At 45.0% G+C, this 15,018-nt stretch overlaps 1 protein-coding gene across 5 annotated transcripts in view; it reads right to left on the bottom strand.

Moving 5' to 3' along the window:
- Positions 1-15,018, bottom strand: part of CFAP74 (cilia and flagella associated protein 74) — a 76,081-nt gene that overhangs the window by 42,401 nt on the left and 18,662 nt on the right. For all 5 annotated transcript variants that reach the window (XM_029578207.1, XM_029578203.1, XM_029578204.1 and 2 more), the window contains 6 exons: positions 13,433-13,582; positions 8,460-8,633; positions 6,978-7,096; positions 6,121-6,187; positions 3,468-3,557; positions 197-370 (listed from right to left, as the gene is read on the bottom strand). In XM_029578207.1, the coding sequence (XP_029434067.1) occupies positions 197-370; positions 3,468-3,557; positions 6,121-6,187; positions 6,978-7,096; positions 8,460-8,633; positions 13,433-13,582 (774 nt within the window). The remainder of the gene's footprint in view (positions 1-196; positions 371-3,467; positions 3,558-6,120; positions 6,188-6,977; positions 7,097-8,459; positions 8,634-13,432; positions 13,583-15,018) is intronic.

The following is a 15,018-nucleotide window of genomic DNA, read 5'->3' as shown; positions in this document are numbered from 1 at the left end:
GTGTGCCAATTGAAGCAAGGCCTCCCACAAGAGAGCACTAAGTGCTGCTGCTGCTGCTGCCGCCGCCGTGTCACCGGCCTGGCCCAGAGACAGTGCCCTCGGGGAATGCTTTCTGGCAGCATTCTTATCTTGAGCAACATGGTGTTCACATGCCTATGATCTCTCTAACGACTCTACATTACACAGGCATACCCACCACTCGTCCCAGGGAGGATTTTCCTGCTGTGAGGTGCATGGCTTCAACATCTCCAGGCATCTGAAGGTGGAACGTGGTTCCCAGAGCCCCCTGGTTTGTCAGGGTGATGGTCCGTAAAATTGTTTCCCCAACCACATGAGTGCCAAAGTCAATGAACTCTTTATCTACTGCCAGCTGTAAGCAGAAACACCATAATTACTGCTGTCCTAAATAGTCAGTGATGTCAAGTAAATGAACAGCACCTACCATTTCGAGCATGACTGCAAAGTCCTTATTACCATATCTTAGACATGTCAAATCAGGACTTAAATTACAGGCACTCATCTGCCTTTTGTGCATCAGCCACCACTTCTGAACAACAGATTCTCAGCAAAGTCAACTGCTTTTCCTGTCACCCTCCATGACACAATATCTGGATAGCAGGAAAGTTACACAGGACTTCCTGCAATTTGATACCTGAAATACCATTGCTGCTGAACATCTCTGAAAATATTTTTCAAAGAAAATGCTTCTAAAAGGGATTGTCTCTTCCCCATGCCCTCAGTTCCGGTTGATTTGGAGCCATGTTATACGACATGTTCTAATTCTTATTATTATTGCAAGTGGAAATGTATGAAAATGTGTTGAAGAGTTATCATTATTAGGTGAAACCCAAGAAGAGTTGTGTCAAGAGAGACTGAGCTACTGAGCAATTCGGCCATGTTTTTGGCTCACTAAACATGGATTCCTAATTTCTAACACTCAGAGCTAATGGCCATTGCATTTAGTTCCAGTTTTGTTCATTTGTCAACATTTTGGTAAAGCTACTATTTTTCGGCAAGCCTAACACGCTCCATATTTTGATATCTCAATCACATTTCTAAGACAACAGCAAGGGTCTTATCAGGGCGTCTGCAAATAAACCTCAGTTTGTTATTAGGACATGACTAGCAGAGACACATAAATATCTTTATTGCAACAAATCCTTTCAGTCATTCTTTCACTGAAGACTTTAACAGAATCAGAACTTCAGGGAAATGATGTTTGGAAGGGGAAGGAGAGTGGCTCCAGTCCTGCTCCCCTTCACACTCTCACCTCCCTCCTCTGTCCTACTTCCAGTTCTCTTTATCTCCCTTCCTAAATCCATCTCTGGTATCTTCTCATCATTTCTCTCACTGCTGCTGAACCTAAGCAGCTCTGTACAGAAACACATAAGAAAAGATTCCTTTCTCCCTGGACTTAGAATCTATTCAAGACATATTTATTTATTTAAAATCACTTATAACCCACAAGGAAGGAATGTGATACATAACCAGCAATTCACTTTATATCTGCATCTTTCTGTTACATTCACAGCTCAGCAGAACTGATGCTTTGCTAGTTCTACCTTGCAGCAAACTTCAGTGTTCACTTTGATTTCATGATATGTCATCCTTAAGAAATCTTTTATACTGGGAGACCTTAAGACAAGTAAATAAAGAACAGGAAGGCTAAACAAGACTAGCACGTGTTGGCCATTGGAGGATTAAGGCCTCTGCAGTCAAATTCCATCTCATAACCCCAAGAGAGTACTGGAAACAGTTAAAGCCTGCTCTCAGGATCCCCCCTCCAGATCTTAAACTCTAGCTCTTCCTGGTCCCGTCTTGATTTTAATCACGTTTTCTATAATGAATATATTATGGGGGTAATTTTCAAAGGAGTTATGTGCATAAATGTAACTACTATTGTAGCAATTTTCAAAAGCCATTTACTCACGTAAAGTGCACTTATGCGAATAAATCCTATGGACGATACAATGGCATATATTGTAGCAATTTTCAAAAGCCCACTTACTCGAGTAAAGTGCATTTACATGCGTAAACCCAGTTTTACGCATGTAAATGCTTTTTAAAATTAGACCCTATCAAAGCCTTTATTTGACTTGTCTTTGTGTGTATAATGTCTGCAAGCTTTTGGATAATTCTGTATATTTTATTTGGTATTGTCATGTTTATATTTGGTTAGCGTTTTGCCTGATTGTTTTATAAAATGTGTTTCCTTGATTTTTTTTCTTGCTAAGGCCCCCTCTGTAACTGCTGTAAACAAAGATAAAGACTTGCTTTTAAGGCAATGAAATACTAGATTCATTTTAACGATCTAGACACGTCAGACCATTTCTGGGTGCTGGTGCTCATGATGTGCAGCACGGCTAATTAATTAGCCAGAGGGACAGCGCAGAAGGAAAAGCTGTGTTCCTGTTTCACAGGTGAGTGATGCCTGCATTACCTGGGAGAGGATGTGAAACAGCAGGTGAGCTTTCACAGTTGCAGTGGGTTGGAAATAATGGAAAGGGGCCGGCTGAGCAGCTGAAAATCTGTTTCTTTTATTCCCTGCCCGGTTTAAAGAGTGCATGTGCTGGGAATTTTACTTACTTAACAGAGGTAAAGGTTAACAAAACATCTGCTTATTGGACTTAATACATTCATTTTGACTAGCTTCTGAGAGCCATACTCCCTACTTATCAGCAACTTAAAATTTCCTTAGTGTCAGCCATGCCTGAGACGGGGCTCAGATTTCGTTTAGTGCTACAGCCAATTCCTTTCTAAGCAAACAGAAGAAAAAGTCAGAAATGAAGAATCAGGAAAAGGCTGAAGGTGACTGAAGACACAGAAGAGGAGAGAAAGAAAGCTGGTGTGGCTTGGAAACGTGAGAAAAGTGACTTCAGCAGAAAGATTCAAGGAGCAAAGGAAGATCAAAGAACAATTTGCATCAGTGCAGCTCAAGTGCAATGTGATGCTCAGTATCTAAAGGCATAACCCAGCAGTCTGGACTGATCCTGGTACGTACAGGGAACAGCTTTTCCATGGCAATACTGTGAACAGCCGCCACCCTCTCACTGGCACCTTGGTCTCCTTAAACACGGAGACTCATCTGACCCAAGAGCCGGCTAGGGTGAAAAGTTCTCCTGCTGAAATTCAATGGAGAAAAGTATTTCTACAAGCTTTTTCCTCCATTATTTTGAGACTCGGTGCTACATATCACAAACCTGGCTGCTTTCTGACCTTCTGCAGGGTCCATGTCAGGAAGAATGGGCTCTGAGAGACCCAGAGCAGTAGATTTGATATTGAAAATGCTAATTTCCAAGGTGCAGGCAAAATATTGTATTTCAAAAGCTCTTTTCTCCTACTGAAACTTTACACTCCATGATTTTGTCATTATACACCTGCTGGGAAGACCCTACTGAGGATGATGACAAATTTTTATTTCATTTCTTCCCTGAAAAGCAGTTTTCTAAAGGACAAGCTTGACTTAACTCGCATTTCTTGATTGTGCATTTTAACGGGACAGAAAACCGCCCAATCTGTGATGAAAGCAGGACTTCCCCGTCCAGTTCTTCATTTATCTGCAGGAAACAATAAAGAATTGCAGGTTTTCAGCAAAAGCAGCTGCACAGTTTAGCAGAGATAACCAAAATAACAGCTTGTGTCATTCTGTTCTTGTTGCAAAGCCCATTCAAGAATCTCCACACACCCTACAATAAGGCCATTAAAAACCGCAAAACTGGCTCTGACCAATCTGACCTCATGTCTCCGACAGTGACAAGTAGTGGGTGCTTACAGGGAGTGCGTAGAGTGGTCCATTCCCTGTCATCGGTGAAGGACACCCTGAACCCAGGCTGATTCCCGGCCTGTTAGCCTTAACAGCTGTAATGGATCTGTCTTTCACAGATTCTAGTCCCTTTCATAAACTTCATTGTTTTAATAACATTCAAGTACATTCATCTGTAAAAGTCCTCATTTCTTGCACACCTAAGTGTTTCAGGCCTTGGATTCCAGTCCCTTTTTGACCCCGATACCATTACCGGCCTCCACAACATCCCAAGGGATAATTTTAGCAGTTGTTCCCACCTCTCTCCCCATACAATAAGAATTGTGGTGAGCGCCCACTCTCCCGACACGCGCCCAGCCACCTCTCCTGGGTGCACGATTTCATTATTTAAATGAGGGGTCGCGCTAATAAGCAGCGTCCCTAGCACCTCCTTGTTAGCGAAGAGGCAGCTGTGAGTGGGTCCTGTCAACAGACGATCAATTTTACTGGCATCGGTTTCCGAACAAACTGACAGCCATGGGTTAGGAAAACAGATGCCAGTAAAATTGAGCGTCTGTTTCTATAACCCGCTGACCGGTGGGGCACATTTTTTTTTTGTTCCTCTGACTTAATATCGCTAGAATATTAAGTCGGAAGTTGTACAGAAAGCAGTTTTCTGCTTTTCTGTACACTTTTCCAGGTATGCTCACATTTAATGCCAGCCTTTGGCAGGAGTTAATTTCTGATAGTAAAATGTGCGGCATGGCTGTACATTTTACTTTCAGTAGCCGGGCGACTAACTCCAACTTCCTGCCCGGCATAACTTTCAGCGCCACTGAGCCAGCTACAGGAATGGTGGTTTTCTTCTTGGACCGCTGACACTGAAGTGCCAAGGTAGAGCGTGACCTCAGGCAATGGATACGGTTTAGCCATCGCCCAGGCCTACATTAGGCCCGTCTCCGGAGCGTCCCACTCCTGACCACAGCTTTTTAACAGGCTTGTGAAAATGGAAGGCCTCCACTGGACCCCTCAGGCCATCCATGACTGGGTTCACTCCCTCCTGATCCAACTTCTCCTAAGAACCTTGATCCCAGCTCCTCGAGAACTTGATGGATCAAGGGCCACAGCGCCTCCTTCCGGAAAAAACCCACCACCTTTGGGTCATCCCCTTCTTTCCACCGGCACCTGGTCCAAACTTTCATCCAAATCTTGACCATCTGGAACATTACCAGGCAAGCACCAACGGGTCTGGTCAGTCCCAGCTGGGTCCAGAAAAGCAGCCCTGTGGGAGCTACCGCCCTCCTAATCATCGTAGTTGGCATCTGGACCTCCTGAAGATATCCTCATCCGAGGACCCTGGCGCCTTTTGCAGCACCAGACCACTGGACCCTCCAGCCTTTAGTCCGGTTGCAACCCGCCAGAGAGGCAGCGGGAATCCGCCCTGGCTCGGGAAACCCGCGCGCAAGCATTGTCGCGCGAGAGGCAGGAAACTGCTCGCCCACCCATCACAAAGAGAACGCAGCTCCACCTTTACACGGGCCCGGCCGCGTGTCACATGCGGCCCTGCCGCCACGCGTGGTGAACCGGAGCACTGCTTGCCGCCCGAGAACTCACCTCCGAACAGCGTCAACACAGCCTTCCCGGCCGCATGGCACCTCCTCCACTGCCTTCACTAAAGCTCTTTTCTTTGTTTTAAAACTTTAATGAGACAGAGGAAGGAAACGGCTACTTCTCTGACTGAAGAGCTGAGGAACTGGCCCCACCAGCTAATCACCCCCTGGCGGCGAAAAGCTGAGGCAGAGAAGGGTCCCCAACCCCCTGCTCGTTCCCCCCAGGAGGGATAGCGCCCCCCCCTCCCCCAGGACCTAGCATCCTCCAGGGAGGGATACCAACAAATATTTTTGTTCTCTTCTTCTCTTTTTTTTCAAACTGCAGGGATTGCACCTCTACCATCTGCTGAAGACAGAGAAATACTGAGGGACTCTGGCTTATGTGCCAGTGCCAGTGCAACTTTCTCTGTCTCCATCTGTGGAAGGGAGACATAATCCCAGGAGTCTGGACTGATTCGGGTATGAACAGGAACTAAAAAAAACCCTGGTTGCAAGTTTCCTGGAGGGTTTTACTAGTGAGATACTGTCAAGAAAACTCATATCATCTTTGAGAATTAAAACAGAGTTCTGAAGTTAAGTCAAACCACTGTTTTCCCAGTGGATTAAAGCATGGATGCAACCTCAGCTAAGGAGAGGCAGTCAGGAAGCAGCTGTCTTGTACCCCAGTGGAAATCATGGTGATCAGCTACCTGGTTATTAAACTTTTCAAACTTTGCTAAACCTTTAAATGAATATTTTAAATGAGTGCATGAAACAGCTTCTCCTTACCATTGGTTTAAAGGTTACCATCATGTCACAGGACATTCCAGCAGACATCTGGCCGGGAGGATCAAAGCTACAGGAAACAGAATATATACAGGGCATTACCAGGGGAAGCATTATTTATTTTCAGAACTTATGTACAGGAGACATCTTTCTCCATAAAGTTGAAAGATGTAATTCAAATGCCTGCAAACTATTTGAAGATTTCCATACTAGCCAGATGGAGGACTGGCCTAGTGCTTAGAGCAGCAGTCACTTTGCCCTCCATTTTATAATTTACTAAAGGTTTCCTCCCATATGTGCCAAATGCTTAGGAAATAATCTCCTCACATTGTGAGCCCTCTGGGGGCAGGGAAACATCTACACCACCTTGAGCTTCCAGTGAAAATGTGGGAGCAATGTCTACATAAATAAAGACTTCAGGATGCTTTTGCAGAGCTTTCCTTGGATGAGTAATAATTTACCATCTTGTGCTCCTACCATGTGACAGGGGCCGACCAATGACACCGGTGCCCCTGTGACATAGTAAGTGCAAAGGCTATCGGCGCCATTTTGAATACTGGCAGCTGACGGCCCGAGTGCAAGAGATCGCTCCAGGACCACCGGGGACTTTTGGAAAGTCTTGGGGGAGGCTTGCCAAAAGTCCCTGGCAAGAGGGTGGGGGGTTTATTCGTTACGATACATTGCATTTGTGGGGGTTCGCCATACGTTTCGGAACCCCATGAATGCAACGAATAGGGACCTATGCGTTGCGGATTGCCATTCGTTCAAAACGAATGCACATCCCTATTATGTAATCATTACAAATAAGCAGATTTATTGGATGTCTGGCTGTAAGGGGTCCATACTGTCCCTTCACTTACTGAATATGGATAAAATCTTTCAGTTCCTCGCTGACTCCCATCAGCCGGCAGTAGTTAATACTGTAGGATGCATTTGTTAAAATTACTTTTTTCTTGTACGTTTTGCCAACATCAAAGTCCTGAAAATAGCATAAAGATCAAGTCAAATCTAAAGATTCTCAATATGTGAGCTCTTAAGGTAGTTTGAAGTCTCATTTGGTATATACACTGCAAATGATTTAGGCAATAGGTAGCGAGGGAAGGAGAACGCAAAGCAATCCAGGGATGCATTCAAACTATGTGTGTATCTTGACTGTTACCTAGAAATAGCCAACTCTGTCCAGCTAACTCGTCAGTGTACCAATAACCATGATATGCTGACAAGGCAGCCATTAAAATGTTTCCTAAGGAAAATATTTCCAAAGGTCTCTGTGTACTACAAGGCCCTTATTTTCCATCTAAATGGGTCAAAATTCAAAATACTAAAACTCTTACTATTGTTTCAGTGTTGTTCCTTGCTTCTCCCACTGAGTTCTCAGTTTCTACTTAGCATTGGGCATAAACTAGGAATGTCAATGGCAGAAACGTGTTTTTCTATTTATTTCTGTTTTTAATGTTTTAGCATGTGTTAAAACCAAACCAAACATTTCACTCATTTTTTGTGCTGTTTTGAATGGGGAATGACCCAAAATGAAACAAATGCCATTAATATTTCCCTGCTGTTTTAAAACAACAGCACTAACCCTAGTATTTATTTATAAATAAAATGTATATACCGAATAATCTGTAAAACATAAATATAGTTTTACAATAATACATTCAGAATTAACATACAAAGACAAAATAAAACTTTAAAAAACATACAACACTGCTACCCACCCCTTTAACCTAGAAAAACATAACTCAATGGATCCAACGTACCTTCCCAAGAACTTAAACCCAGGCCTTAATTACTACATAGCGCTCTGCCAGCTGACCAGGGAGCCCACACTAATATCTCTCTCCTCAAGCCCCACTAGGAAATAAATACCAGTAAAGTTTATCAAACAAGTATTTTGGAGCACTACCTTTCACACAGCAGAACACAACAGCCAACAGCTTAGATGTAGTTCTCTCAGCTATTGGCACCCAATGCAAGGCTGCAAGCAACGGAGACATCCGCTCATAATCTAGACTTAGCATGAAACCAAGACCCAGCTGCCCACTGCATTATGGGTAAAAGAAGTGTTAAAATGAGTACAACCCTTGTCATAGAGAAGGTGCAAGGTAGCACAGGTTACAATATAACATTGTAATGAACCCTTTCTGTTTCTTTTCCAGGCTAATTATATATGTACAAAAAGAGTAATTCACAATTACAACAAAATGTCATGCAAATGACACAACTAGCTATGGATGACTAATTCTGTGTTATTGTTACTCATTGTACTGATACAGATAAGTTAAGGGACAGCCTAATAATAACTTTTCCTATAAAAAGAAAACCAAACTGCACCTACAAACCTTAAAGTGAATCACAGCTGGTTTACTGTAGAAAGGACTTCCTTTGAACTCATGGCCTGCTGCTACTTGCTTTTGAATTATCCCATTTCGCAGTTTCTCCAGCGTCTTAGCTAATATCTCTTTCTCCATTTTACTGCCACCCAGGGGCTTGGAATCAGCGTCACTCTTCAGTACCTGCTCATTGAGAAAAAAATCCAGACAGTAAAATACAATAGGTCACTGTATATTCTACCAGATCAGGGTAAGCTCAGGACCTCTTGGCAGGGGAGAAGAGACCTGACAGACAGACAGAGGGAGAGTTGGTCAGATGCCAGGACTCTGGCAGATCATTTTAAACAGAGGATGCGGTAGCTCAGAAGGATCTGTCACTGACTGTGGCACGGAGGAGGCAGAGAGAAGGGGGTGACTGGCAACAGATATAAGGTCAGGCAGGAAAAGTCCAGAGAGAATTCTGGAAACAAGGAAGGAAAGGAAACACTGATAAGCAGAAACAGACTCCTGGCTCATACAGCATTCCTGCACATTACTGGGATGATGCAGGAGGAAATGTGCCTTTCAGAATAAATGGGTCCTCAGACCCATAACAGACAACTTTTTAAAATGATTGCGGAATATTTTCTAAGATATCTGAAGTTTGCAACTCTTCATGTTTTAGTACTACCCGTTGGCAATGTTTTTGTCTCAGATGTTTTATATTAATAAAAATTGTCAATAAAAAAAATAATTAAAATGATTGCGGGCACTAAACTCAACACAAATTACCCCCACCCCGGTCACAGTGAAAGAGTTTGCTCAATATTGGGGCTGCTGAAGCACCCACAGAGCTGGCAGCACTCCAGAGAAATAGCTTTGCACTTTGCACAAGAGCTTCCCTTGTGACACAAGCCTTCAGTGTTCGAGGTTAGAGAAATGCGCATCTTTTCTCATGATAGCAACATTAGTACCGGAGGAAAAAAAAAAACCTCTTGAGAGCCCCTTCCCCCAATACTGAGCAAAGTCCTTCACTAACAGGCCGATACAGTAACGTGCACTCTGCTGAGCCGCGCTGGACACCCGTCCACTACCCCTTATACAAGAAGGGGTTACACGTGTCCAGACCCCCTCAAAACTAATAGCGCTCACCACATGTTGATGAGGCTATTAGTTATTCACCCGGGATACAGAAAAAAAAAAAAGTGTGCACCAATCCGCACATTTTACGCTCAGAAATTAGCGCCGGCCCAAGTCAGGCGCTAATTTCTGAGCAGCCTGAAAAGGTGTACAGAAAAGCAGAAAATACTGCTTTTCCGTACACCCTCCGACTTAATATTGTGGTGATATTAAATCGGAGGAACCAAAAGTTTAAAAAAAAAAAAAAAAAAGTGTGCCTTCAGTCAGGTTAGGAAAATGGACGCTCGTAAAACTGAGCGCCCGTTTTCCAAACCCGCTGACGGCCACCTCTTTCCTGGGCTCCCGCTGCCAAGGAGGCGCTAGGCGCGCGATTGTCCCTAGCGCCTCCTTTTTAGCGCGATCCCTCATTCAAATATTGTATGGCGCGCCCAGGAGAGGTGGCTGGGCGGGCGTTAGGAAAGCGGGCGCTGTTTTCCCGTGCAGGAAGGGGGTCATTTGAATTGAGTTTAGTGTGCCCAATGGTTTTGACAGGTTGGGTCCTGTAGTCCTTAGGATGAGTGCCTTTGTAATCTTAGTCTCACTCTTTTTATGAGAATAGCACATATTTAGTTTAAAATTTAAAGGAGGAGAAGAAAACGCTACAGGTGCTTAGTACTTCAAAATACAGAGACTTGACTCGTTCCCCCTTCAAAATCTCCCCTTCACTAATTTCTCATAAATCCTATTTTAATCCAGAAATCCAATGCATCAGACTTCACTTCCCTCTGCCACCTCAGCTCTGGGAGAGAATGGCCCCGTGAAAGGAGAATTTAAGGAGCAAACACTGAAAGCTTTTCTTGCTCCTAGCAGTCGGATAACAACATCAGGTGGCATGAATGAGCTTTTTTTCCAGACTCTCTGGCGCACATTACCTGGTGGTTGGCTCCATTCAGAATTACAATCATGTTCAAACAGCACTGAGTTTGAATGTAAAATGTTTAATGCGTTGACGGGATGTAACCAATGAGGCAGTCCTTCAGACAGGCTGCTGAATCTACAGAGATTTTATTTCACCATTCACCTTTCCAAACCTGAGCTCAAGGTGATGTGCCAGGATTACAGTAAGTTCATAACTCTCGATAGCAAACACATCTGAGAGTGAAAACAATCACATAAATATCCGAAATATGGCCTTTGCCTAATAATACTGCACAGGAGCCACGAGTTGCTTTGGCAATCCCGCTGATGATGCCGAGCAGAAAATACAACGTTAGGTTACCACAGTAGCACATTTCAAATTGCTAAGACATGCTTTTATAATTATTTCATTCAGGGGCAATACATCTACAAAGCAGTAAGAAATCAAGGCAATTATCTTAAACTCATTACTTTCCCTTTCAAGCCAATTAAACCGAAGACTACCAGCAGCTCTAAACAAAGCAGAAGTTCACTCACTCAGACGGAGACTGTCACAATGCCCATCGCCCATGCCAGGGCATACAGAGACTTGGGGCTCTGAAGTAACTGAACGGGCCAACCAGGAATTAGAGAAATTCCCATGCCTAGACAAGATGCTGCACTGGAAAATGACACTTGTGAAACGCGGCCAGGTAAAGTGAGTCTGGCATCTGAAGGTGGCTTCCCGTCCCTCAGTGCAGGTAATACTCAGCACATCACAGATGAGCGTTTGTTTCTTTCTATGCGAATGGGTTTGGCAATGGAAAACAGGATTTTACAGCTGCATGGCGAGGGAAGTAGTCAGAAACATATTTTGAGTGAAAAGTCTGACCTTTAATCTTTAGGAAATCATCCATTAAAAGATTTATTTGAGAGACTGATTTACAAAGGATATTTTGTATCTGCACAGTGTGACAGTAAATGCTTCAGTCCTTGTGAAAAGAAAGAACGCCTCATGTTCAGGTTGCATCCATCCGTCTGTGATCTCCTTTGGTATAGTGCTCCAGCGTGCTTGAATTTAGGAACCATGATTGCTGAGCTCCAGAAGGAGCCCTGGTGATGGGCCCCCAGCCAAGGATTGTTATGGTAATGACATAGTAACTTAGCAAATGTCGGCAGATAATCCAAAATGGTCCATCCAGTCGGCCCAGCAGATAACCACCTTGGAGGCTTTGTTGAGGGTTGTAATTGCCGCTCTGTGCAGGTTACCCCACGTGCAGGTTCTACTGAGGGTTGTAACTGCCGCTCTGTGCAGGTTACCCCACGTGCAGGTTCTACTGAGGGTTGTAACTGCCGCTCTGTGCAGGTTACCCCACGTGCAGGTTCTACTGAGGGTTGTAACTGCCGCTCTGTGCAGGTTACCCCACGTGCAGGTTCTACTGAGGGTTGTAACTGCCGCTCTGTGCAGGTTACCCCACGTGCAGGTTCTACTGAGGGTTGTAACTGCCGCTCTATGCAGGTTACCCCACGTGCAGGTTCTACTGAGGGTTGTAACTGCCGCTCTGTGCAGGTTACCCCACGTGCAGGTTCTACTGAGGGTTGTAACTGCCGCTCTATGCAGGTTACCCCACGTGCAGGTTCTACTGAGGGTTGTAACTGCCGCTCTGTGCAGGTTACCCCACGTGCAGGTTCTATTGATGGTTGTAATTGCCGCTCTGTGCAGGTTACCCCACGTGCAGGTTCTATTGAGGGTTGTAACTGCCGCTCTGTGCAGGTTACCCCACGTGCAAGTTCTACTGAGGGTTGTAACTGCCGCTCTGTGCAGGTTACCCCACATGCAGGTTCTACTGAGGGTTGTAACTGCCGTTCTGTGCAGGTTACCCACGTGCAAGTTCTACTGAGGGTGTAACTGCCGCTCTGTGCAGGTTACCCCACATGCAGGTTCTACTGAGGGTTGTAACTGCCACTCTGTGCAGGTTACCCCACGTGCAGGTTCTATTGAGGGTTGTAACTGCCGCTCTGTGCAGGTTACCCCACGTGCAGGTTCTACTGAGGGTTGTAACTGCCGCTCTGTGCAGGTTACCCCACGTGCAGGTTCTACTGAGGGTTGTAACTGCCGCTCTGTGCAGGTTACCCCACATGCAGGTTCTACTGAGGGTTGTAACTGCCGTTCTGTGCAGGTTACCCACGTGCAGGTTCTACTGAGGGTTGTAATTGCCGCTCTGTGCAGGTTACCCCCACGTGCAGGTTCTACTGAGGGTTGTAATTGCCGTTCTGTGCAGGTTACCCACGTGCAGGTTCTACTGAGGGTTGTAATTGCCGCTCTGTGCAGGTTACCCCACGTGCAGGTTCTACTGAGGGTTGTAATTGCCGCTCTGTGCAGGTTACCCCACGTGCAGGTTCTACTGAGGGTTGTAATTGCCGCTCTGTGCAGGTTACCCCCACGTGCAGGTTCTATTGAGGGTTGTAACTGCCGCTCTGTGCAGGTTACCCCCACGTGCAGGTTCTACTGAGGGTTGTAACTGCCGCTCTGTGCAGGTTACCCCCACGTGCAGGTTCTACTGAGGGTTGTAACTGCCATTCTGTGCAGGTTACCCCCACGTGCAGGTTCTACTGAGGGTTGTAACAGCCGCTCTGTGCAGGTTACCCCCACGTGCAGGTTCTACTGAGGGTTGTAATTGCCGCTCTGTGCAGGTTACCCTACATGCAGGATCTGTTGAGGGTTGTAACTGCCGCTCCCTGCAGGTTACACCACGTGCAGGTTCTGTTGAGGGCTATAAAGACAGGGGTAAAATCCCCGAGTACTTGTGAATGAAGGTCCCAGAGTGCCAGATCCCAGTCCTGATTCTGATTCAGCTGGAGATCTCAGAGAAAGAGAAGGAGGAGGAGGAGGAAAGTGCTCAGTCAAAAATCTAAACTAAGAAAGAGAAAAAGCTATAAAGACAAAGAAACCCTAACACTGTCATAACAATCAGTGAATACTTTACCGTGTAGGGTTTCTGGTCTTGATTCCAAAGGCCAATGAACTCTGGCTCAGCAATCATGTCCTGTTCCTCTTCCAGCTCCTCCCTCTTTTCTTCTGCATGTTCAGTGGTAGAGTCTCCATCCACTGATGGGGCATGCCACTTCTTCTGGATCTAGAGAGGGCACACAGCAGCTTAGTAACAGAGACACAAGTTGATGCCAGTCCTCGACAAACACAAACAGGCCAGGTTTTCAGAATATCTACAATGAATAAGCATGCGATAGTGCATGCAAATCTATCTCATGCTTATTCATTGGGGACATCCTGAAAACCTGCCCTGTTTGTGGCTCTAGAGAATTGGAGTTCACCATCACTGCTACTACACATTGAACTCTGTTGACCTTGGTGAAAGACGGCATAATTAAGAAATTTACCAAGCAGCATGCTGCTTTTCCTGTTATTTACTTAAATTATATTAAAGTCTTCTTAGCTCCTGGGGACCCTAGCATTGAATTATAAAGTTTGCTCATTCACCATTTGGGTCGTGCTATGGCCCTAAAGCCCAAACTGGAATAGCTCAGAATGACTCAGCAGTAAAAATGGGGATGCCACCGTCACTAGGGTCACATCAAAGGGAGTAACCACAATGATGGCGTCAAACCACACTGCGTACCCAGGCTGTACTGCTCAGAAAGAATCTGGCTTCATTGGGCACCTGGCAGGCTTACTTTATCAGGCCAACATTTAGTCATAGGGAAGCAAAAGCAATTGGTGCCAAATTTTCATAGTTGCTAGAGTGCAGCTCCTTCTGCCATGACTTCATCCGCGCCTGCTACTGTTGAGGTAGTGGTGACCCTATAGCAGGAAACTTCAGTGACTCCTACACTAACAGACCCTGTAGCGCCCCATGGAAACCTGTGCAAGAAGGCGAGATGCCGCAGGGTCAGTCAGCATTCGAGGGCTCGCTGGCCCTGTAATGATGTTTCCTGCTAGAGCTGCTGCTGCTGTAGGGCCGGGCAACTCTACAGGACCAGCGGCAGAGGTAATGGGGGACACCTGGAGAGGGTAGGATGTAGGAAAGAGTGATGGTCTGTTCAGCTCCAATGACTTATTGTGAGGGGGGACGACGGGACATACCCCTATCTGATTATTTACTTTAAATCATCATCAACTCACATTCACACCTTCAAAGTCCATACTCCTTGTTCAGGGCCTGGACAAATATATGACCTTTAAAAAGACTATCAAGCAGCCATGGGTCGGAAGTCAATAATGGTCCAGAAGTAACTGGACCATTATTGACTTCCAACTTGATAACTGTTCGGTTATCTTACCAATTCTCTCCCCAGTTATTTGATCCTTGTTGTAATGTAACTTTAAGATCTTTTTGCACTTGTTTATGTTCTGTTTTTTGTTCACACCCCCTTGTTATATGTAAACCGGCATGATGTGGTTTCTAATTGCGAATGCCGGTATAGAAAAACTCCAAATAAATAAATAAATAAATAAAAATAAGTACGCCATCTCAGTAACAAAAACTATATCTACAAGTCAGTAAGGATTTTTAGAATGGTTCTTGCTGGCTCAGTTTAAGCATTCTCCCTAATT

The sequence above is a fragment of the Rhinatrema bivittatum genome, chromosome 15, assembly GCF_901001135.1.
Source record: "Rhinatrema bivittatum chromosome 15, aRhiBiv1.1, whole genome shotgun sequence".
Lineage (NCBI taxonomy): Eukaryota > Metazoa > Chordata > Amphibia > Gymnophiona > Rhinatrematidae > Rhinatrema > Rhinatrema bivittatum.
This window is presented reverse-complemented; position numbering and strand designations above follow the sequence as displayed.